The 24,816-nt window shown below is 32.3% G+C and overlaps 4 protein-coding genes across 4 annotated transcripts; 3 read left to right on the forward strand and 1 right to left on the reverse strand.

The window, feature by feature from the left end:
* The first annotated feature begins 475 nt into the window (after positions 1-475).
* Positions 476-2,519, forward strand: LOC133302362 (early nodulin-like protein 17). The gene is made up of 2 exons (XM_061502132.1): positions 476-722; positions 1,909-2,519. The coding sequence occupies exons 1-2, from the start codon at positions 545-547 to the stop codon at positions 2,244-2,246; spliced, it is 516 nt and encodes a 171-aa protein (XP_061358116.1). The 5' UTR covers positions 476-544; the 3' UTR covers positions 2,247-2,519.
* Positions 2,520-5,682: 3,163 nt separating this feature from the next.
* Positions 5,683-8,468, reverse strand: LOC133302363 (uncharacterized). The gene is made up of 2 exons (XM_061502133.1): positions 7,936-8,468; positions 5,683-6,249 (listed from the first exon to the last, which is right to left on the reverse strand). The coding sequence occupies exons 1-2, from the start codon at positions 8,455-8,457 to the stop codon at positions 5,806-5,808; spliced, it is 966 nt and encodes a 321-aa protein (XP_061358117.1). The 5' UTR covers positions 8,458-8,468; the 3' UTR covers positions 5,683-5,805.
* A 6,684-nt stretch (positions 8,469-15,152) lies between these two features.
* Positions 15,153-16,958, forward strand: LOC133302341 (early nodulin-like protein 19). Its single transcript, XM_061502104.1, has 2 exons — positions 15,153-15,363; positions 16,618-16,958. Exons 1-2 carry the CDS (start codon positions 15,153-15,155, stop codon positions 16,956-16,958), a joined length of 552 nt encoding a protein of 183 aa, XP_061358088.1.
* Positions 16,959-20,074: 3,116 nt separating this feature from the next.
* On the forward strand, positions 20,075-24,504 carry LOC133302355 (uncharacterized). Its single transcript, XM_061502120.1, has 7 exons — positions 20,075-20,354; positions 20,457-20,551; positions 21,235-21,352; positions 21,477-21,595; positions 22,890-23,070; positions 23,213-23,353; positions 24,100-24,504. Exons 1-7 carry the CDS (start codon positions 20,100-20,102, stop codon positions 24,388-24,390), a joined length of 1,200 nt encoding a protein of 399 aa, XP_061358104.1. The 5' UTR covers positions 20,075-20,099; the 3' UTR covers positions 24,391-24,504.
* Positions 24,505-24,816: the final 312 nt, after the last annotated feature.

The raw sequence follows: 24,816 nt of genomic DNA on the forward strand, positions 1-24,816 counted from the left end.
GAGAGTTAAGTAGGTGAAGATGAGAGCATGTGTTCGAATCTCCTAGTACCACCTTTGGAAAGAGTTTAAAGTCTTAATCTTGAACTCGCCCGAATCGAATTAGTTGCGGAACAATGAACCGATTGAAATATTTTAAAAAATAAAAAAGCACCTCTCAAATTAGGAAATAAATTCTCTTATGTTAAAATTTCATATAATTTTATCATGTGAAATTTATATGTCTATATCTTTTTTCATTAATAATAATTAAATGTCACTTATTATATCACTTATTTAAAGCACGTGAAGTGAGAAATAAGTACAAAAATTTCCCAAAATTATGAATTAGGTTCAATTCATTTGAGGTGTCCATAAAACTTAAAATATTAAGATAAACAAATAACGGTAGATCTAGAAAGCAACAACCTCTTAAAAATTAAATAACCTTAAACAAAAGAACCAAGAAAGGCTCCTTAAAAGGTCCAAAAGGACACATCATCGTTGAAAACGAACAGAGTGTTCCAGAGTTTGTTGAAGAGTGAAGAGGGTAGCTTCTGAAACAGTCATGGAGGGTACGAAGAGGGTGTTCATGGTGTTGCTGTTTCTGGGTTGCACTATGCTTGTGATGTTACCACAGGCTTCTGCTGTACGGTGGATGATAGGAGGCAACATGGGTTGGAGTACAAATTTCAACTACACTACTTGGGCTAAGGGCAAGCATTTCTACAATGGTGACTGGCTCTGTAAGCTCTCTCTCTTTCTCTTTAAAGCTTGAACCTTTACTTCTATAACTGCTTTTTTTTTTTCTGTATACTTTCTCTCTCAACTGGATCTGAATTAGTTCAAGCATAATATAAGCTAAAGCTGTCAACTTTTTCTTGTTTTTGCTACTTAATTTTATTGTTTTAGGGACCAAGAGGGTCTAAATTGATCTAATCTGAGATCTTTGATTAATCTTTGAGCCTTGTATCAAATCTGTGTTAGCTGAATACATTGATTCAGGAAAAGACAAAGAGAAGAGATTGGTTGATGTTGTATAAGAATTGAAGAATTTAGTTCATCTGAATTAAGTTTTTGTTCTAAAGTAAAAAAAATAAAATAAAATGAAATTTTGTGGGCAATGCCATTTAGGTTTCTCTTCCCTCCTCACCACCCTTTTCCTCTTGATTATTTATTTACCCTTTTTTTGGGACTTTAAATAAAAAAAATAGTGTTTGGATCCTTTTTTTTCTTCCCTTTATTATCTTATTCTGCGTTCTCAGATCCAGGACTTTTGGCTGGTTTTCTTAGTTAATATATGACTATAGCTTTATTTGTGTTGGTCATTGTGTTTTGTTCTTGAACTTTTTTCCCTAGTGGTGGTAAGTTCTGGATACTCACTAGTCACCTCCAATTATGTATATAAGGTCAGAAAAAATAACACTATCAGTGGAAATAGATGTAGAAAATTGCATATTTTTTCAACTTTTAATCAATTTTAGTTTTTATTTTTGGTGGAAAATTTTAACTATTTTAGGATGCACTATATGCTGCTGTGTTCTGTGAATTAAAGCTGGCTGGCTGCTCAAGTTTAAGAGCTCACTAACTCACCTAAAGTAAATGATGTAAAATGAAAAGAATTCACCCCAACACCCTCAGTTTATGGCTTAATTTGCAAATGAAAAGCAAAATACCAGTTATAGATTTTCTTTATTTTTTTCTACCTAGTCTTAAAAGTTGTTTAGTGTAATATTTAATTGTCATTACTCATGAGGGTCTTAATTTTGGTTAATATATGTAATGGAAGCACACTAACAGTTGTTTGCAGTTGACATGAACAAAACTGTGTTGTTGTGTGCTAATTTCTAGTTCCAACCCAAGAATGTGCTTGTAAGATGGAGTGTTACCATGTTATTATATTCCTATGATACTAACTCAGTTAGTTTACAGTTTTTGTGTATGATAGGAACCAAATGAATGTGCTAGAAGTGAACAAGACAGATTATGAAAGTTGTAACTCTGATCATCCACGTCACAATTGGACTACTGGAGCTGGAAGAGATGTGGTTCCATTGAATGTAACAAGGGATTACTATTTTATCAGTGGCAAAGGGTTCTGCTTTGGTGGCATGAAGATAGCTGTTCATGTTGAAAACCCACCACCTCCACCAGTAGCTGCTCCTATAAGAGCTGGGGCACATACCCTTTCTTCCCAAGGCCACATTATTCTCTTGCCTGTTGTTTATGCCATTGGAGCTGCATGGGATGCATTCATTCATTTCTGGTAATTGATATCCTGAAACAATCTCAAACAAATTGTGTTTCAATTTTTTTTTCATTTTTTCTTCAAAAGGGAATTGTTACTTGCTTGGTGATTTTAGTTGTTGACCTCAAATGGGTCAAATGGTGATGTTTAAAAGTTAGGTAGTGGTTGGTGTTTGATTTTCAAAATGTGATCTATTTCTGTATGTTGTGTCCAGAAATATGCCACAAACTGGTTTCATTTAATTTATTGGAGAATTCAAATGTGGGAATGTAGTAATATGCTTATGGACTAGTAGTAGGACCCTATCCATGTGCATGTAACATTAGTGCATTTTATTTTTTAATATATACCAACTGGTGTCGAAGCCCAAATGGGTCCGTTTAATCCGGTTTTGGATTTGAGCCTTTCCTCCCTCTCTTAGAGTTGCGATCCACTTCCTTTTGGGACAAATCAAATCTTGAGGTCTAACTAGGTCGTCACTAGACCAACAACTACTGGGGCATTTTAGATTTTACTTTCCATCAATTTTCTTGTTTCTTAACAGAAATTTAGATTAAAAAAAATTAATTTGAAAGTCCCTATACTCTTTGGGAATTTTTTTTTTTTTTTGTATATAATATCTAAAGATCCTAAAATAACTTAATTGTTATTGTTATTGCTGTAAATAAAAATAATATTTAGGAAAAAACATTTGTTTTTTAAATGATATAATGTTATGTCATTTTAGATCCTAATTGTTGATTTCCGTCAATCTACAGTTATAATTTATTGGATCAAACTTATTAATTAATTAATAATAAGTTCGACCCAATAAATTTAACCCAATAATTTATAATCGTTAATTGACGGAAATCAACAGTTAGGATCTAAAATGATACAACGTTATATCCTTTAAAAGGACAAACATTTTTCCGTATTATTTATCTAACAAAATATCTATATAAGTTAATGGGGGTTTTATTTTCTCATGATATTGGAGATAGTTATCTCTTACTATAGACATATAATGTGGTGGAGTTTACCACTCAAAAAAAAAATGATGGCACAATATTTTATGTTAGAAGAACATATCTCATATAAAATGAGAGAATGATTTCACTAAGTTAATTTCTTATTATCAAATTTTAATTGAATAATCTTGAAGTTGGGGTGTTCTGTAAATTTGCACTTGGACTTATGGTATTTAGTTTTGGGCACAACATTTGGGCTTGATTTGATAACACAGCCCATCACGCATCCCCTGCGCCACTCTGATTTGCTCAATTTTTTGTTCTTAATATTTTATATAATACATTTATTTTTCCAAAGATTCTAGAAAAATAGTATAATTATATTTTGATAGTTAGCAAAATGGGTCGCAGGCAATTCTCTCGATACACAACTCACCAAATTGAGGGACTAAATTGATGCCATTTTTCTTTAAAAAATAAATACTAATTCATAAACAAAGTTCTTTTCTTTATAAGATCTACATCATAACACTTAGTTCCTTTGCTTTAAAATATTTTTTATTTAAGATTTTGTACAATTAAAAAAATTTAATTTGGAGAAAATATAAGTATATTAGATGAAATTACTTTTCTCCATTAATACTTTCAACATTCTACATAGTGGAGAGATAATAATGAAATAAATAGCTTACAAAAAAAAATGAAATAAATAATTAATACTTTTTTAGGTTTATAAAATTACAAACAATTAAAATAAACTAAAACCTTTAAAGTGACTTTAATTTTTAAACAGAAAAAATATATATTAAATGAGTAAAATAAGAATTTACTCCTATTTACTCAATATTCTAATCCTTTTATTTATGGGAAAAATGTTTATCCTTTTGAATGACATAACTTATGTCATTTCACTCTCACAAAGAGGTGGGACTCACACTTTTATATTTTTTTGTTCATTCTCTCTCTTCCTTTATCTATCTCTTTCTTTTATTTAAAATGACACAATTTTACATCCTTTAAAATGATACTCATTTTTTCCTTTATTTATTACTTGGTATACATTAAGAAAAAAGTATGAGACGAGTACATACCATTAGTCTTAATTTTTTTTTCCAGAAGGTGAAAAAACACAAAACCAAAATTAGATTAGTTAGGATTTTGGATACCGGTTGGTATCTTAAAAAATAAAATAAAATAAAGTAAAATGGAAAGCGACAAGTTTCTCAATTTGTGACTTCATTTGTAATTGAAAGCCAAAGAAGGTGTAAGTATCAAATTCCTGTATTCATTTGCATGACATCAAGATATAATGTCATTATTTTTCTTTCTTTTTAAAGTCTCAAAAGTTCTTTAGTTTAGTATTCATTTGCATCATGATATTATTTTTGGAAAACATATCTAATGGAAGCACACTAACACTTGTTTACGGTTTCCACGAGCAAAAATGTGTGGCTGTGTGCTAATTTATTGATGATTGAACTTCCAATCCTAGAATGTAATTTGACTGTAGCCAAGTTATTACAATTTTACACATGTTTCACGTTAGGCAGTACCTGATGCTTAATTCTTCTTATTTATTTATTTGTGTCAGTCAATTGTTGCTTTCTTCGGGATATAGTTGTTAACCTCAAAATAAATGGATCATGGGTAATGTTCATTCATGTTAGGCAGTGCCTGATGTTTGATTTTGAAAATGTATTATGTTTCTGTGCAATTTGCTCAAGATGCAAGAAACCAGTTTAATTATTATTCAAAAAATTGATTCAACTGAATATCTAGAGAGAAAGGTAGTTCATGATTCAACTGGTGTGTGGTTCACGATTCAATTGGTTTTACATGTAGTCAAACCAATGACCTCATAAATACATTGAAGATCAACAACAACATCACCTCTATCCCAAACCCAAAATGAATAGGCTAAACAGAATCTTAAAATACTTAAAAGTGTGGCCAAAGGAGGGCAAGTTATATTCCCATATCATTGTTAACTCAAGAAAGGGGGCTTTGATGTCCTTGAAGTTAACTTCAAGCACATAACTCAAGAGTACAGATGACTTTTACGAACACAACTTTTTTCCACCATCAGTTTCAGTTTTTTTCCTACGCTGCAGATTGATTCATATGTGCAAAGATCCCACTTTCTGCTCTAAATTACTCTAAATTGCACCTTATTTCAATTAAACATTATCACACTTGCAATTAAAAAAATAACACTATAATGTCCTAAATTTGCTCCCTAACCTCCATCCACATTGCAGAGAAGGGAAACCAACTAACCCAGACAAATTTGTAGCCTTATATCTCATTACTCAACCTCAACTATATCATACATTTTAAATGTAATTCAATGTAAACTTCGTCTCACATACGATACAACAAATCAAAATATGATATTCTAGTCAAAAGTTTATCACTTCAGTTGTTAGTTTGTCATATACACTCATCAGCTTGACATTTTCCCCGACAGAATCTCTAAGCTCATCAAGAAAGAATTTACACATTGTTAGGGAGATATAATAAAACAATTGATGAGGCCTTCATTTAACAGCTCAACTTGGTAACTTATAAGCCTTCAATGATTTTATATTATATTTCTCTAACACACACAACCAGAAAGGAGTGTAGGGAGGTTTACCCAGAACCAGGGTCAAGAACAGGAATCCTGCAATGCAAACTAATTGATTTATCAGTTTGGCGAGAACCAGGAATGAAGAACTGGAATATCACAGTCAAACAACTTCCCTGAGGAGCGATCCCATAGAAAGCACAATCTGGTTTGGCCAAGTGACACTGCAGACTCTTGACAAAATGCTTCACACTCACCTGCACAGATTGACCATCTCCTCTTGAAATCGACCTTGACGATCGCGTCTGAGCACTGACATTTTGATCTTCTGCAGGAGCATTTGCTTGCTCCCCAATCACCAACAGTTTCCCAAACTCAGCACTAAGGCTGATCAGTGTGGTCGAAACCTGCACGCTAAAATCCCCATACTTGCTTATGAAAACATTCAAAACATCACCTAACTGCTTCATCCGATCCACAAAGTTGAGCAACTGGTTCAAATCAGGCACCTGCATTGGAAGTGAAAATAATTGATTAAGCAGGTAACTAAGCTAACTAACAACTAACTGACTATTAGCTAGCTTAACTAACTGTAACAACCTGAACAAACAAATAACTAATAGCAGGGTCGAGTAAGCAGATTTAAGGTGGTAACTAACTATATGTTGTTAGTGAAAATATAATTAAGAATCAACACCGGATCCTTGTGTGAACATTCTGTGTTTTAGAAATAAAAAAAGAAGTAAACGAACATACAATTCAAGCACAACTTCAGAATTGAATTGAATAACCAATGCAAAAAATTCCAAGCCCAACCAAAGTTGTTCCTATTAGACGATTTGTCCCCTCTACAGGTACCCAAGGACATTGGACCGCTTTCCAAGATAGAACGAAATTCATCTCAAAGAATGATGGTACTATCAATCAAGAGCCCCTCGGACACAACCGAATAATTGAAGAATCGCAATGAAGTAGGAGGAAACAAATGCATATGAATGAGTAGAAAACCTGTGGGGAAAAACAAAATCCCGGAAAATCTAATTCCCTTCATATTTATAAAAAAATGTAAGGATTTAGATGACACATATTCGGTGATGAAAAAACACATCTTTTCAACTCAAACTTCTTATCCATAAGACATTAAATTCTAACTATTGTAACAAATTGTAACCACATGAACAAACTAGTAACCAATAGCTGTGTCAGGGAAGGAGAATCTTAACACAACCGTTGTGGTCAACATGTAATCCGGAGATCACAGCTTAACACAACCGTTGTGGTCGCCATGTAATCTGGAGATCACAGCTTCGATTCATACAACTAGTCTCTAACAAATGTAAGGCAAGACTACCTATTCTTATTAAAATCAATGGACCCGTCTTTGGACCCTGCACATAACGGGAGCTATGTAGTACCACTCTTATTAAAACTGGATCAGACCACCAACCAGTCATGTTAATTCACTCATTAAGCAAAAAATCAACATGGGAAAGGATGTACCAACTCTAAACGGGTTGAATTGGTACTAAACTAGCACAAATTTTCTGGATACAACCTGTTCTTGGAATTGTGTAAAATTTTATAAGACAATTCCATATGTAGGATTTGTAAAGGACTGGCACAATGGTCCCAAGATTGGACACATGATCCTGCCCAAGTCCACTCTCTAAGTATAAAAGGGAGTTTCACCCCACACGAATTCTAAAACCCTAGCCTCTTTGCTGTCACTGTGCACACACGTCAACTCCGTGCCTCTCGCTGTGCACAGTAATCTACTATGGTCGTCTCCTTCATATAGTATTATCCTTCATATCCAACATCAACCTTTGATCCTCTAAAAATCAAATAGGATCCAAATCTATGTCATGATGATGAATACATGCAACACTAACCATTAAGTCAAAGCTATAAGCTCAGTATAATGTTTCTATCACATTTATTGCATACTAGTATACATCGGGTTCAATCAGTTAACAAGAGACTCATTAGACTCCCTAGTTAAACCAGTGATCCAGTCTTGCCTTAATGCCCAGTCCGAATTTAATAACAGTGTTGTTAACAATTAAGCTTCTATTAACTGGAAGCAAACAAGGAATCTAACATCTAACTCACTAACTAACTAGCTCTAACTAAATATAACAACCTGAACAAACTAGTATCTAAAAGCTGAGTCAGCAAATTTAACTGAATAATACCTGAACCAGCGTTTGGGGAAGATCTTGTGCCATATCCAAAGCGTTTTGAAGCTCAACAACTTGAGCTCTGGACAACGGTTTGGAGATAGGGATATCTTGAATTACCGCGGATTTATAGCCTCGCGTTTCGAAGGTGAGAAAGGGCATTGGTTGGGTGCAATTTGGGGGAAGCTTCTTGACGAGCTTAATCTGGAGGCGGTTAGGGGAGGCGGAGGCAGAGGCGGCGAATTCAGAGCAAATGGCGACGGCGCTGCGGAGGGCGCGATGGAGAAGGGAAAGATCGACGGCGAATGCGATACGATCGTCGTTCTGGCTGGAGATTCTGTAATCATCGAAGAGCGCTTCTTTGCGAAACTGTGCGATGGATTGAACGCCGTCGCCGTTGAGGAGGTTATGGAGGAAGATAGCGTGGTCTTTTGTGAGGTACAAGTGGCACACTTTTCCCATCTTGTCGAGTGCTGCAAGGAACCTCTTCTCCAATAGGTTCATTCCGTTCTCAGTCAGAAACGCTTTGAACTTCATCGATGCAGAGGTAAAGTATCACTCTGTATTGTGTGTGTGAAGTGTGAAATGAAGAACCCTAAGATGAAAAGTGTGAGTGACTACCTGATTGATTGTTTGATGATAGGAAAAGGAGGGAAACTCAAATTATTCTCCCCTTTTTCTTTGAAATAATTTATAACTTTTTTTTTAAAAAAAAACCTAAGATGAATCTGTATAAACGTCACTGATTTGAATAGTTAGAAATTCTAACGTTTTATGATATGTGCAATAAAAATTAGATAATTAGTTTGATGCAAAGAATAGATGCTTATTTTAGTATTAGTTGTTATTTTATATAACAAATGCAAGAAGGAATTATCTTATAAAATTAGAAGTTGCAAGTTTTAGGAAAATAAAAATAATTTCGTCTATTCATTTTGTGAATTTTTTTTATTAATTTAATTTTTTAATAATTAATAATTTTTAATAATCTTATGGGGAAAAAATTATATTTATATGATTTCTCCAAACCTGAGCTTTTGACCCTTGTAATGCAGAAAAAAAGAAGACATATTACTAGTTTAATTTTTTGACCAGTTATTTATCAATCTAATATAAGTGAAAACATGCATAGGGAGTAGGGGTGAAACTGGGCCGGGCCGGTCTACAGGAGCCTATGGCTCGGCCTACGTCAGGTCAGACCTCACATAATATATATCGTAAAATAGGCTGGGCTTGGGCCTTGAAAAAACTTGTTTAATAAAAAGGTCGTAAGCTCACTTTTACAAGGTCTGACCTATAAGCCTACAGATCAGCTTATATTGTATTATTTATTTTAAATAAAATAAAATATAATAAGTATGACTTGAAGAAAAAACAAAATATATAAATTTAATCAATTGCAAGTATTTATAACTTAATTATATTCGATTATTTTTAATAAAAATCTGACTTTATTTCTTATGTAGGAGGAACCAACATCTCAGCATGTTAGATAGTGTATATGAATATATTAAAAGGTTTTTGGGAGATGTATACTTATTACAAGCATCATGATGTGTTTGTTGGATTCATGTAGTTATTTTAATTTACATAGTATGGATTTGTTTGTTGAATCTGATAAAATATATGTTATTTAGTTTGAGCATTTTGCTTTTAAAATTGACTTAAATGCAGGTTACATGAATTTTGTTGTGATTTATGATTCTGTTTGGACGATAAAATTGTTATTTTTGGTTTAGCAACAAAATTGGAATATTTTGTAAAGTTGATTCATTGTTCTGCTTGGAAGTTAAAAAATAGGGAAATGTTATACTTACAACCTATTTTCTTTACAACCTCTTACAACCATATATCTTAACGGTTGATTTCCGTCAATCAACAGTTATCATTTATTGTGATTTAATAATTAATTAATAAATTTAATTTGTGAAAATCTTAACCGTTGATTGATGAAAATCAATGGTTAAGATATATGGTTGTAAGAGGTTGTAAAGAAAATAGGTTGTAAGTATAACCTTCCCCTAAAAATTAACAGGCTAACGAGCTAAGCCAGCCCATTTGTTTTTTTATAAACGGGCCAAGTCAGGCTAACATTAGACTCGTACTAGGCTTGGGCCAGACTAAATTGAAATTTTTTTACGTAGGCTTGGACTTTTCGGAGCAAAGCTTGGCCCAGCCCAACCCACTTTCATCTCTAATGGGGAGTATGTAACGCATTACCCATGTGCAACTTGTGTAAGAGTCAAAATATATCTATTATGTGTCTCTGTGTGCAGGATTTGTATGGGACGTGCTCGACTTGAAAACAATATGCAAATTTTGCATTGGGTTAACTTTTGCACAAATCGTGCATGAAGGTGATTTATGAGTTAAACACTTACATTTTTCATATGTGTTTTACTTATATTAGATGAGTAAATAATTTGTCAAAATAATTAAATCGGTGAAATATTTATTTATTTTTTGCATTCTATAAGTCAAAAGTTCTCTAAACCCACTTATAGGAAAAATAATAAACGGCCACTAGGGCTAGCCTAGTGATGAGAGGGGTGGATAGTGAGTAGTAAGTGTTGTGTTCGATTCCTAATGTATTAAAAAAAAACAATAAACAGTATCCTTTGAATTAAGTGGGAGAGGGTAACGTTTACCAAAAAAAAAAAAAAGTGGGAGGAGGAAGGGTAGATAAGTCTCTTACTCATAATTTTTTTTTTTTGAAAACTGATCCTAATTACATCCTTGAGTCAAATCAGAATTCTCGGTATCCCCACAGGTTCGACTCTTTGAGCCGTCTATTAGACTAATCTAGAGTTTGGGTGCGAGTCCAAGGATTATGATACTTATGCCCCTCCCCAGATGGTGTTGGTGGAACTATCCAAGGATTACGGGACTTATACCTCTCTTCAGATGGTGTTGGTGAGATTTGAACCGAGGCCCTCTCCCACCACTCAGTCCCATGCTACCAACTGAGCCACCACACTTGGATTCTCTTACTCATAATTGATTACTCTAAATCGTCAACCTCTACCAAATTGAAATCCTTGCATTTATTATTTATGAACAGAATTTCTGTAGCCTAGAATGGTTAATTATGGATGGATACAGATTAATGTAACAACCTTCTTTTCATAAAAAAAGAATTCTTTAGCATAAGCTACTATCTTAGGAAGTGATTTTATTTTCGCTACTTCCCTAAAAACTAAAAAGCGTTATTCAATCAACTAGGATTAACGGACTTTGTGTTTATAATCGTTTAAATCCCTAAGCTTGCTTTCGTATTCAGTCACACATATACCATTTCAGGGACGAGAGTGAGAGCTTAGAAGCACATAGAAATAAAAATAATGGTAAAATTAAGGACATTAATATTAAGTATCTAGCCATATGAGAATGTGTTAAGGATAAAACAATAGTTATTGAACACATTAGTACTGTATTGATGTTGATCTTCAACTAAAGCCATGTCAGTATTGAAATTTAGGGGGTGTTTGGTAGGGTTTTTTGTTATAGATACCTAAGCAATTTCTATTGATATTTCAATTTGACCGTGTTTGGTACAACACTTAAAAAAATTTAACCAGGAAAATCCATTGCCCATCCATCTTGATTTGTTTGTAAAATTTTATGAAAAATACTATTCCAAAACCCAAATGACAGGTGGTATTTTGAACTTTACTGGGGAAAGAAAAAAGAGAGGTTGAAATGAAGACAAAATTGACCCTAGTGGAGTACGTTTTCTCAATCTATTTCTTACGTGGAGATTCAAAAAATAGAGTGGTTATTTTTGTAATTTTAATCCATTTTTCCATCAATATTTTACCTTCAACCAAACATAGACTTAGAAAACTTTAATCAATTTTTTCGATAATATTTTATCCTACAAAACAACTTTTTTTCAATTTAACTATCAAACTTACCTTTTTACCATTTCCCCATTAATTGTATTTACCTAGTAAATTTTTTTTTTCTCCTCTACCAAACACCCCCAAGATAATATAAAAGAAATAAGACTTGATTCCCTTATATGAATTTTGTTGTAAGAATAATGTTGATATAATGTGTTATGGACCTGAGTGGGGTCACGTCTACAGAAGGCCCAAGTGATACAAGTCCAAATGTAAACACTATAAATAGGAGCTAAAAATCACAGGTACGACTGATCTCTTCTTAACCTTACTTTATGCAAACACACAGCGCACACATACACCCCCTCTGGCTAAGGCCGTCATATTGAGTGTCGTGATTCGCTGTCCCCAAGATACTCATCATATTGAGTGTCGTGATTCGCTGTCCCCAAGATACTTAATTCATAGGTATCTAGAGAGAAAGTACTAGATCTAACATCAACTATCTAACCTCAAGTTAGACATCTCTGCCTAGGGCAGAACATAATGAAACTCAATTTTTGATATTTTCTTATTTGGCTTATCTGCATATTCATTTATTCGTTTTGAAAAATATCAAAAAAGTTTGGATCTAAAATAAACATTGGATTTATTCGTTAAGTTATATTGAATTTATTAATTTATAATATATTATGGTACATGGAAGATAATACTTACACTTTTAAAGGACCTATCACTTTGATTCATGTATTCTATTTTTCGGTGTGATATATGAACGAAGTGGGAGAATCTTGAATTTTTCCCTTTCTTTGGTTAGTGATCGAAGACTACATCTCTTATCATCAGTTGGTTATAGAAGGAAAGTTAAAAAGGGGTAGCTTTAACAACTTCAGCAACTACCCACTAAAGGTGCAGATCTATTGTATGATGGGCAGAAATTATTTGGGGGATGTGTATTAAGATTTAGGTTCCTATGCTTGCTGTCGTATTCAGTCACACATGTCTCATCTAAGCGACGATGGTCAGAGTTTAAAAGCACTTAAAAATCAAAGTTTGGAGCAACCGAAAACATTGCAATGACGAGAGCTATTTATGATCCTATCTTATTCCGTATTTGATGTAATTGCTTTTTTCTGTGTGTTTAAGGGCCCGTTTGGATGAGTTTTTTTTCTTCAAAAGCTACTTTTTTTCAAGAAAAAAAGCACTTCTCGTTTTTAGTTCGTTTGAATGTCTGCTTTTAAAAAAAGAAGAAGTCACAAAAAAGTCAAAAACCTACTTTTTTTCATAAACTAAAATTTTTAACTTCTAAGAAAAGTAGAAGTCAAAAGTCAAATATTTTTTTCAAAAACTAAATATTTTTATAAAAATATAAATAGCTTTAACTTTTGTAAAAAGTACTTTTAAATTAAGGAAGTGATAAAAATTACTTTTTTTAAAAGCCGAAACAAACGACCTCTGAGAATGATTAAATCATCAATTATTTTAATATTTCGATTCCACCCACGAAAATATTATACCTTTGCCTTCAAATCATTTTCTTTCTATCTCTATAAATAGATACAACGTTAGGGGATAGGTGTATTTTTTCCCCATCTTTCTTTCCTTTCCACTCAAAAGCTTGTGCTGTTTTGCCCAACAAATTCTTTTCATGTGATGTGACAAAAAAGGGATACAATACAAAAAGAACAAATTAGAAAGAAAAAAAAAAAGGTAAAGAGTTAGGACCCAATAGATTAATTTTGGCATCATATTAACAGGAAAAAAGATATAAAGAAAAAGGGATTTCCCTTCCTTTATTTATTCTTCTGAAAAAAATGGAGATGTTTCATATGCTAAAGTATTAATTGTTTTTTAGTTATACCTTATATACTCTAAATCAACCACTAATAGATTAGTGTGATACAATTAGGGGTGAAAGTGGGCTGAGCTGGGCCAAGCTTTGACCCGAAAAGCCCAAACCTACGTCAAAAAATTTCAATTTGTCCTGGCCCAAGCCTTGTATGAGTCTAACTGTTAGCCTGATTTGGCCAGTTTATAAAAAAACAAATGGCCTGGTTTGACCCGTTAGCCTGTTAATTTTTAACTTCCAAGCAGAACCATGAATCAACTTTATAAAGTACTCAAATTATGTTGCTACACCAAAAATCATAATTTCAACGTCCAAACAGAATCATGAATCAAAACAAAACTAATAGAATATGCATTTAAGTCATTTTCAAAAGCAAAATGCTCAAACTAAATAACATATATTTCATCAGATCCAACAAACAAATCCATACTATGTAAATTAAAATAACTACTTGAATCCAACAAACAAACATATCATGATGTTTGTAGTAAGTATAACCTCTCCCAAAAATCTTTTAATATATTCATATACACAATCTAACATGTTGAGATGTTGGTTCCTTTTATATAAGAAATAAAGTAAGATTTCTATTAAAATATAATCGAATATAATTAAGTTATAAATAATTGCAATTGATTAAATTTATATCTTTTTTTTTTCCTTCAAGGCATACTTACTCTATTTTATATTATTTAAAATAAATATTATAATATAGGTCGGCCTGTAGGCTTATAGGCCCAGTCTTTTGAAAGTGGGCCTACGACCTTTTTACTAAACAGGCTTTTTTAAGGCCCGAGTCCGACCTATTATAGAAAATATACTAGGTCAGATCTAGCCTGATGTAGGCCGAGCCGTAGGCCCCTGTAGGCCGACCCGACCCAGTTTCACCCCTAGATACAATAGTACAGAGTAATTTATTTTTGGTAATTGATCGAGTAAAAGGTAATTTACTAAAAAAGTCCCATACTTAAAGCTTGACTTTGTATTTCTTAATTCCTGTATACTTACAATAAAACGACACACAATATGGACATATAGGAGTAATTTGCAATCATGACGCTAAAGTTTTGACAGATAATTTGATAGTAATCTATTTTAAACTATCATTTTATTATTATTATTATTTTTTGTAAAAGTTGTCAGTTATTTACTTACATTTTATGATTAAAAAACATGGTTTATATATGGACAAAAAATTTCAAGACTCAATATCCATGTAGAAGAAGCGTGGGATTCCGTGGGAATGTGGGATCCTATTGTCATAATATTGCAAGAATAGCGTGTTGCTACTACGAAACGCATTCATGTTTAGCTGTCACTGAGTATTATGTTACATGCTTTTCACAATAAGCCTAATTACTTCACACTTTTTCTATTAATAATTACTTCACACTTTAGAGCTAGTGTCATCCTCGAGGTACAACTTTACAAGTGCTTGTTCCATTTCATGCCCCCACCTATTTAAATCACACATGGGTCCTAGAGTGAGCTAGCTAGTGATCTATCTATCTGTGTGCGTTCGTTTGGTAAGAGAGAAAGTGATGGAAAATTCGAGAAAGATTGTGGTGATGAATGTGGTGGTGATCATAGGGTGGCTGTCGTTGTATCCTTTGGTGGTCATTGGAGATCCAATGCTTCATAAGGTGGAAGGTCCAATGGTTCATAAGGTGGGAGGCTCCAAAGGATGGAAACCGGATGTGAACTACACTGAATGGTCTTCTCATGAACATTTCTATGTTAATGATTGGCTCAGTAAGTGTCAACCTCCTTATGTTTTTGTTAATTTATTTTTATCATTTTGGATTTTGACTTAATTTGTTTGTTTTTCTTATTTTACAAATTAACTATGATATAATGTTATCTATGAAAACTTTATGATGGGATCTTTTGATATATGAACTCTATTGATATATATGCTCTAACTAATGTGGACTTACTGATAACATTAGATCTTTGAGAGACATTAATTTCCAAGTGGAAAAAGCTCCTTTCTTAACAAATTGATGGTTGTAATGAGTTATGAAAAATGTTATTTAAACTCGAATTAATGGATCATTGGTTCATTTTGTTCAATTGGATTCATATTATAAAAGAATATTATTAGCATAATAATAGGAGCATTCTAAATATATACTTTGCTCAATTTCTTTTTCAAAAGGGGGCTTCTATTACTTCTTGTGATTATACATACTTAGCTATTTGGCTTGGTGTTACTTCGGGTGGTATGAGTAAAAATGATTTCAACCAATTAGTTCTTTCAACGTTAGGTGCAATATATTTTGCATTATCTATACTTGCATACTAGCTAGGTTTACTTAAATAAAAGCTTATGATATCTTTTTTTTTAAAAAAAAAAAAAAACTGTTTACGTCATCAATGAAATCGTATTTTTTTAATATTAATTCCTACTTAGAAGTGCTATTTGTAGTGTTATCAAAGATTTAATCACAATCATGCATGAACTTTATTTACGTGGGTTGGAGTATTGGCCAAGGATGCCACTCATATTTATAAAAGGGAAAAGAAAAAGAAAATATGTGGTACCCTTTTTCTTTTTTGTTAAATTCAGAAACACTAATTGATAACTTCTGATCCAGAAATAGAAGATGAGGATCATATAAGGGTAGCTGGAATGTACTTCCAATTTCAATGAAACAGATTAACCCGTAACACTATTGAAAGTACAGTAGTAAGCATATATAGTAAAAAGAAAAAGTTAAAGCCACAGTCAAGAGAAGCACAATAGAAGAAAAAGAATGTTTGAATGCTTTAACTTTATAAACAAAAAGATCTTCATGAATCACACACATTGCACAATCAGCACTCTTAAATACGTAATTCAAAGCTTCATAAAAGGTACTTCAATTTGGATAATCTAGTTTAATTATTAACTAGTTTAAGAAAATGTCAAGTCACAAATTTGTGTAACAATCTTAATTAGCATTACCCGTTTTTTTTTTTTTGTATGATGATATATGATTAATTAAAGTTTATTGGTTGATCAAGAGTTCAATTTTGACAAACATCTCTACACTGTTCTGGAAGTGAACAAAACAAGCTATGAGAATTGCATAGATAGGAACTTCATAAAAAATTTCACGCGGGGTGGTCGTGATGTGGTTGAATTGAAGGAGGCAAGAACATACTACTACCTCTCTAGTGGAGGATACTGTTTTCATGGCATGAGAGTTGCTGTTCATGTTGAAGAACACCAACATGCTGCAGCATTAGCACCAGCTCCATCAGAGATGAAATCTGGTTCTATTTTGCCCTCTGTGTACACCTGCATTTGGATTATTGTTGCTAATGTGATTTATGTGAATTTGGTGCAAATGGGCACTTTGTAAGAGATGGGATATGGGGCTGAGTAAAGAAGCTTGGGCTATGAAATTTTTAACTATGTATTTGTTTGAGTGAAAAGTGAAAACAGCTTTCATGTTTGTTAGTTACTTTCTTTTTTAAGGGTTGTGTGTTACTTTAGCCCATAGCAAATGGTTGGTTGCTTAGTTGGTTGTAGTAGAGTAAAAAATTGAGTAAAGATTATATTAAAAAAGAAACCTTATTTCAAATAAATTGTGAATGAAATAGTGATTGGGAAAAATTATAGAAAATGAATAAAATCTATCTTTTCATTTACAAAAACCTTTCATCTAAATAGTAAAAGGTATTACTTATAAAGTGTACATATGTAAAATGTATTTCTTGAAATGTTCTTGTTCTAACCATAGTAACATAATGGATTCATTTTAAAAAAATTAATTTATTAATTATGAGAGTTAATTCGAGTGTCTATATCAGTGTTTTAAAACCTCACCCCGCCTCCCGGGTTGACCTGGATAAACCCTGACCCCTCCCCTTTGAGGGTTGGGGTCACAAGTTGGACCCTATATGCACATCAACCCCTCCGACCCCCAAAATTCGGTGGGGTTTCAGTGACTCCCGGGTCAGAGGGATCAAAGGGGGTCACTGCATGTTTTTTTTTTTAAATTCCATGAAACAACGTCGTTTTATTAAAAAAATAAAATAAAAATGTTTGCAAACCTAAATCTAATCATTCTCTTCTCTCCCTGCGACCTAGATGTCTCCAATCTTCACCTCGCTGTCGTGAATCTTCTAGAAAGGGAAATAATTTTACCCATTCAAATGAAATCCTTACTTTCGTTGATGGAAAACAAAAAACTCATTCTTACTTCTTTAAATTTTCCTTTGTCAGTGACCTCCTCAAAAGAGGCAGAACCGGGTCAGCATAGTGACTCCATTAGAATACGAGTTTTGTATTTTGGTATCTTGATACTTTAATTAGGTTGTGTAATATTGACTTGTGGTTGTAATTGGTGAATTATGTTAAGTATTGATGGCTTATTTTTTAATATTTTCATATAGGATATATATTTATAATTTTTTAATATATAAAATCGGATCAGCGTAGTAACCCCTCACCCCCGGTTGAACCCATGACTCTGTGACCCCTGACCTCGGCCGGGCCAGATTTTTAAACACTGGTCTATATAAGCTTAGGACAAATAAATTGTTAAAAAAAAATATGGGTTCAAATTTTAGAGAAGATTTTTGAGGTTAGAGTTGGATAATTACCTGGATGCCCCGTTTACTTGGCTCGTCTCAAAAGAATAATCAAGATAGTGAAATTAGAAGAAGAAAAAAACCCTTCAATTTATTGATTTAATAATACGAATTTAAAAATGTTGTATTGAATACAAAAGGAATGAGTTAGCTATTCAAAAAAAAAAAAAAAGGAATGAGTTGTGAAGAAGATTAAATATAATACAAATTAGGGTAAAGGGATCGCTTTCCTTAATCAGATTTAATGGAGAAAATAGTTGTTTAGAGAGCTACTTAATAGTTACTTGAACCGAATTAAATGGGCCTCCAATAAATCGGTTGAAAAAACCGTTTCACCAAAAATAAAAAGATAATACAAATTAATATTTTGTTGACTAAGTGAAATAAATTAAATGTAACAATTCAAGGAACTGTTAAGTGATGCCACGTGGCATCCTAATTTTCTTCAAGAGAAAACTTTATTTTCACCAGCTCTATGATTTACCACTTTTTCCCCAATTATTATGAATTTGCCATTTAAATCTATTGTGTTTAAATAATTTATTATTTAATTTTTTGTGATTTTAAATTTTCACTTACACTCATTGCGATTACAAAAATATATCACTTAAAACTCTTGTGATCTTATAAATATAAAAATATTTACTTTCTTAAATTTAATTTTATATAATTATGATATTATCAAATAGAATTATAATAAAATTAATGATTAAATATTAAACTAAAAAATATTTTAAGTTATTTATTTTGAAATTAATTTATAAATTATCTTGATTTTTTTGTTTTAAAAATATATTTAAAAATTTTAAAAATATTATTTAAGATAAATTAAATATGTATTATCAAATAAGATATTTATTTTCTTTAGATAATTTTATAACGATATCCGGTAAAAAATAGATAAAATGAAATAATATTTAATTTTAATTTATTTTCATAATAAAAATAAGTCAATTTTTTTAAAATTTATTTTTATTTATTTGCCCTTTTTTTATGATCATTTATTTGACTTAAATGAATTAGATGAGGATATAAAAAAAAAATAAAAAATAAAAAAATTTATATTCATAAAATTATAAGGATATAATTGATATTATTATTAATTGATATTAATTTTAATTTAGTAAATAATTTATATTTTTTGGTACATAATTATAATTTATAACATGATAATAATATAAGATAAAAATTGAGAAAAATAAAACTTATGTATATATAAGACCACAAAGGGTCTAAATGATATATTTTTATAACCACAATGAGCGTAAGTGAAAATTTGAAATCTCAAGAAGTTAAATGATAAATTATTTAAGTACAATAAAACCAAATGAAAAGTTTAAAATCAGAGAGAATCAAATGTAAATCATAAAATCACAATGGGTAATGAAATTTTCTATTTGTTCAATAATTTGAAAAATAATTCCCACAAAGCCATAATTGCGTAATTTCCCCCCTAACAAATGGGTCAAAAAGCCAAATTATATGGTATCGTAATATTCTTCAACAATAGAGTAAACTATATTTACTATCATTTTTGAGTTTTATAAGAGTTATGTAGTAGGAAAAGTAATTGTGTAATGTTATAGAGATTCGTTTTGTGTGCCGTAATTTTTTTTTCTTCAAAAAGTGTGGGCCTCACAAAATATTGTGTATGTAGGAAAGTTTGTTGTGTCATGTTAAATGACAAATGCAAACCCCATCATTTTTTATATAAAAAAGAGATATTTATTTCCCATTTTCAAATTTTTGGGCCAATACAAGTGTGGTATGATAGGAGTAGGAATGTTAAAACAAGCCATATTGGTGTGGTTCAGCCCAATTTCATGAGCATGAGTTAAAAGAGATAAATAGGTGACACTGGTTATGCTGCCACCTCACAAGACACAAAGAAAGTACTATCTATCACTATGCCTTCTATTCAGTGCTCAGTTTCAGTTTCAGTTTCAGTTCCTTCCATTCAGATCAAACTCTCCAACCTTAAAACCACAAGGTTCTTTTCAGTTAACCCAACAAACACAAACACCACTGCTTCATCATCCCTTTCTAGAATCAGAGCCTCAAGTTCTTCATCCACCCCAACAGTGGATGAAGCTGCAATGAGCATTGACAACCTACGTCGCTTCATCAACCTTAATATGGGAAAGTGGAACGGCTCTTTCTATGTAACATTTCTTCTATTCCTACCTCAAAAATGTTAACTTTTTACTTACCCTTTTTGTTTTTTTGGTTAGGTTCAATTACCCTTTTCTTCTTTACTTTTGTAGCAATTTGATTCTTGTGGGAACCTGTTGCAACAAGTAAGTACCAAGCTTTCAGCTAGCTCTTATGGGGAAGATGAACTCATGAGTCTCATTCAAACGTAAGCAAGCAACCCCTTCTCTTTGGATACTTTTCTTTTGAAACATCAAGGGAAAATGCAACACATCTAGTAGAGTTGGGTTTGATTTTTAATTTTTTTTTGTTTTTGATATGATTTTATTCGTAGTTATAAAAATATTATTATTATTTTTTATTTCCATCTGTCAAGAATTTGCAAGCAAAAAATGAGTAAAAACAACATAATCTTCTTTTCATTGTTTTTATCATCTTCTTTACAAATTTTGGAAAACTAGAAACAAAATAAGAATGTGGTGTTTTTATAATTATTAGTAAAAGCATTCACATCCTCACTTTTATTCCAGTATCCCAAACTTGTTGGGGGTATGAATGAACGCGTATAAAAGCAAGTAAGCAAGATCAGACTATTCATCAATTGAAAATAAAAATAAATACCAAAAGCACCCTAAATTTTGCTAGTTCCTTAAATTTAAATCATCTATGATATGATGCTTCATGAGGAGAATGGACTGAATTTAATAAAATGTAATTCTAGTATAATAAACTATGGGAATCTGAGAAATATTTGTTCATCATCAACTTATTACCTAAAAGGTTAAATGACATGCTAATAAGGTATTTTAAAGCTACCTTTTGACATCTGATTTTACTTACTGTAGTTTTCAAATTGTAAATTGTAAATTGTATAGCTGTTGCTCCTTGCAGGCTGTATATAAAACAACCTTCACCAAGTACTTCAATTTCTGGAGTTGATGATGATACAGAATGGGCAGAGTACAAAATTAAAGAAACCAATATGTTTACTGTTGACAAATATCAACAAGTGAGATTTTCTTCTAATGCTGGAACATTGTAGTCTAAACCATCATTTTTTATTTTTTACTTTTTGGGTTCTTTCTTTGTGATCCCATTGCTGTTTTAAAATATCCATTAGAACTAGTTTGCAGATAGGCTTTTTCCCATCCGAGAGAGCATTTGCGCTGAGGTACCAAACAGCTGGTATGTTGGAAACAGTATTAAGGCAAGGTGTTCTTGGAGAAGATGACACTGGTGAAGAATCTCCTAGGTAAGTGTTTCTTTCCCTAGAAGAGATAAACTATCACTGTTTTTATTGATTTCTATATAGGTGAAGTGTGACAAGTGTTGTCCTATAAATATGTATTACACATTAGTAAATGAAATCAAGGGTGCAGTTGGTGGAGATAGTAATGGGACCTGCTATACCTGTTAGTATTACCATTGCATAGAGATAACTTGCTAACTATTATTTTATCAAACCACATGATATTAACAACTTCTTATGTAAGAGTTGACTAATGCATGTAGATCTTTGGCTTTACTCTTAGTAAGTAACTGAGGAATAGGAAGATAACTTTGCAAAAGCCAATAAAAAAAAAGAGAGAAATTATTAAACATCAACATTGAGATGTCCGTCCGTAGTTACTGCCCTTGATAATAGTGATTTTCAACTTGATGAAGGAATTCATTTACTTCCTTGTAACATACTTGAGGATATTTAGGGCTTTGACACTGAAACATAATTTACAATATGGATATATATGAGCAATCCCCAGCAGGAAGAAATAAAGAAAAAACTCTAGTCTGAGTTGTATACTTTAGTTGAACCAAGTCCCTTGTTAATCCAGTAAATTTTATGTAAATCCTAATTTATACAGCCCTGTTAGACTGAAGCTATCAATCTTTCTAGGAACCATCATTTTGGTTTAAAAGTAATGTGCAGAAAGGGCTGTGCTCTGCCTGGTTATTTAGACCATATTACTTTACTAACATGTTTTCCTTTATACCGTACAACTGTTGAGACTAACTCAAATTATTGATGCTAGTATATCATACGGTCTTTCAGGAAGAGTAGATCAAGAAATCTTACAAAACCCTGCTTCTATAATTATATATAATAATCTATTTTCTCAGTTGCACCTGGAAACCTTTGAATTAACTGTCACTTTGATTAATCTGAACCATCTTATAATGGTTGACAACAACCAATTCGACTAGGTTGTTCAGCACATGTTAATCATTGTCATTGGGCCCTATCAAAAACCAAGATTTTAGTAAAACCATTTAGAGGAAGATGTTTTTAGTGGTTTCTTCAAAAGTTTTCTTTGGTTCTACAGTTTCCCTCTTCCTATTTTAATCTGTAACAGCCTAATGTTCAAACATTGCAAACTGTTAGCTACCATAAATTGATAATAGGAAACCTCTTCCCAGTTGGACTAATGGGTTTATTGTTAAGTAATTTTGCATTTGTGCACCATCATGAAAAATGAAAGGCATACTCGTATGCACACATTCTATTCTATACCTTCCTTCGACTTTCTTTAAACTTCCTTATGGTGCAGAAATCTCAAGCTCCCCTCTCGTCGACCTTCTGTTGTATGTGAGAATTGCCTGTACTCTCTACAGAGAGATATGCGCGCAAGAGCCTTTCACATTTTGGAGCCCAAAGGCACTGTAGATATGCTTATCATCTTCCTTGAGGAAAGAAGTGATGGGTCTCCTCCTCTACTTGACAGTTCCAGGGTGAGCATGACTTAGATATTTATTTATAAAGGATTTTTTCCTTTGAAAGTTCTACCAATTTTTGTCAGCAACAGGACAATATCTTATGTTTATAGTTTCTTATGACCATTTTCCTTTTTCCTTCATTTTGAATTGATAACAGGACAAGAATAGGATGATAGCCTTTCTTGGTAAATGGAAAGGTCATTCCATTACAAAAAGAAGTGGTGTGTATGGATCTACAATTGCTAAAGCTGATACTGTTGTGTTGCATGAGATGGATGTTAATGGCCAACTTATTCAGGTATTTTACATCATAATAACTCGTGTTGCATAAGTATAGTGGAATTGTAGCTTAATAGAATTCTTAAGGTATTGAATTATGCTATTAATTTGTGGAAAAAAAATCAAAATCTTAATAACATAATACCTTATATATGCCCCTTATTTTAACTAAGTTTCCAGTTTGGAGTTCTTTTATTTAGTTTTTAATGCTTTTTTGCCTTCTTGTTCTATTATGTGGGATGTATAGTATCTTCATTATTGACTTTGAGTGACATTATCTTCTTTCCACTCCCTCACTCCACCTTTTTTGGTATATTTGATAAACAAGTAATTTATAAGGGTGAGGCTAAGCAATGGTAAAGTTGTTCCTTTCTCAGTGAAAGATCATAGGGTCGAATTTGGAAAACAGTCTCTTTGCAAACTTGCAAGGGTCGCTCCACCTTTTTCAGTATATTTGATAAACAAGTAATTTATAAGGGTGAGGCTAAGCAATGGTAAAGCTGCTCATTTCTGAGTGAAAGGTCACAAGGTTGAATTTGGGAAACAGTTTCATTGCAATCATGTAAGGGTAAGACTGTGTTCAAGGATTACCTTCATGCCTACCCTCAATAATCAAAGATTTAATGATTGATTTATTTTTTCTTGATAAACAAGTAATTTCTTTTATTTGTCTCAACAAAAGTCCTTTCCCTTTACCTTCATATTTTATAGACAATAACATGTTCTAAAACTAACTGCATTGTTGATGCTGCTATTGGATATCAGGACGTTACTTCAACATCTGATGGGGAAAATGCTACTACCAATGTGCATTGGACTGGCACAATATCAGAAAATTTGGTTACATTTGATGGAGGTTATCAGATGATACTATTACCTGGTGGCATGTACATGGGGTGTCCTTGCGATGTAGCAAAAAGTGTAGCACAATCAAAGCCTTTCCATTTAGAGTTCTGTTGGTTGGAAACACCTCACCAGAGACAAAGATTGGTTCGAACATATGATGTGGAAGGCTTGGCTGTCTCATCTACTTATTTTTTTGAGACTAAATTGTGAATCTTTTAGTATCTTTTTTTTATCATAAATTGTTCAAATAGTTGTGATTATGAAGGTGGACCATGTAAAACTCATATTTATCTTTGCATCCATTGAATGAATATGATTGTTTAATATATGGCTTTAATGTTTCTACAGACAAGTTATCTACATTCGTTCCCAAAACGATGTCGTTTTATGTTAAAAAATTAAAAAATTATTATAACCCTGAAATAAATTATAATTATAAAAATATTTTGATTTCCGTTCCAAAACGACGTCGTTTTGGACTCAATGTAGATAAATTAATGGGTTTTATAATTCTCATTTGACATGAGAATTCAAATTTTCCTACACACCCTTCGATTTCCGTGCTGACATGGGTCCTACATATAATTTTTTCTAACACATGGGTTCTACATGTTTTTTATCTCTACAACATGAGAA

Source organism: Gastrolobium bilobum, unplaced genomic scaffold, assembly GCF_033153095.1.
Source record: "Gastrolobium bilobum isolate Gb01-03AN ecotype WA unplaced genomic scaffold, APGP_CSIRO_Gbil_v1 utg10233, whole genome shotgun sequence".
NCBI lineage: Eukaryota > Viridiplantae > Streptophyta > Magnoliopsida > Fabales > Fabaceae > Gastrolobium > Gastrolobium bilobum.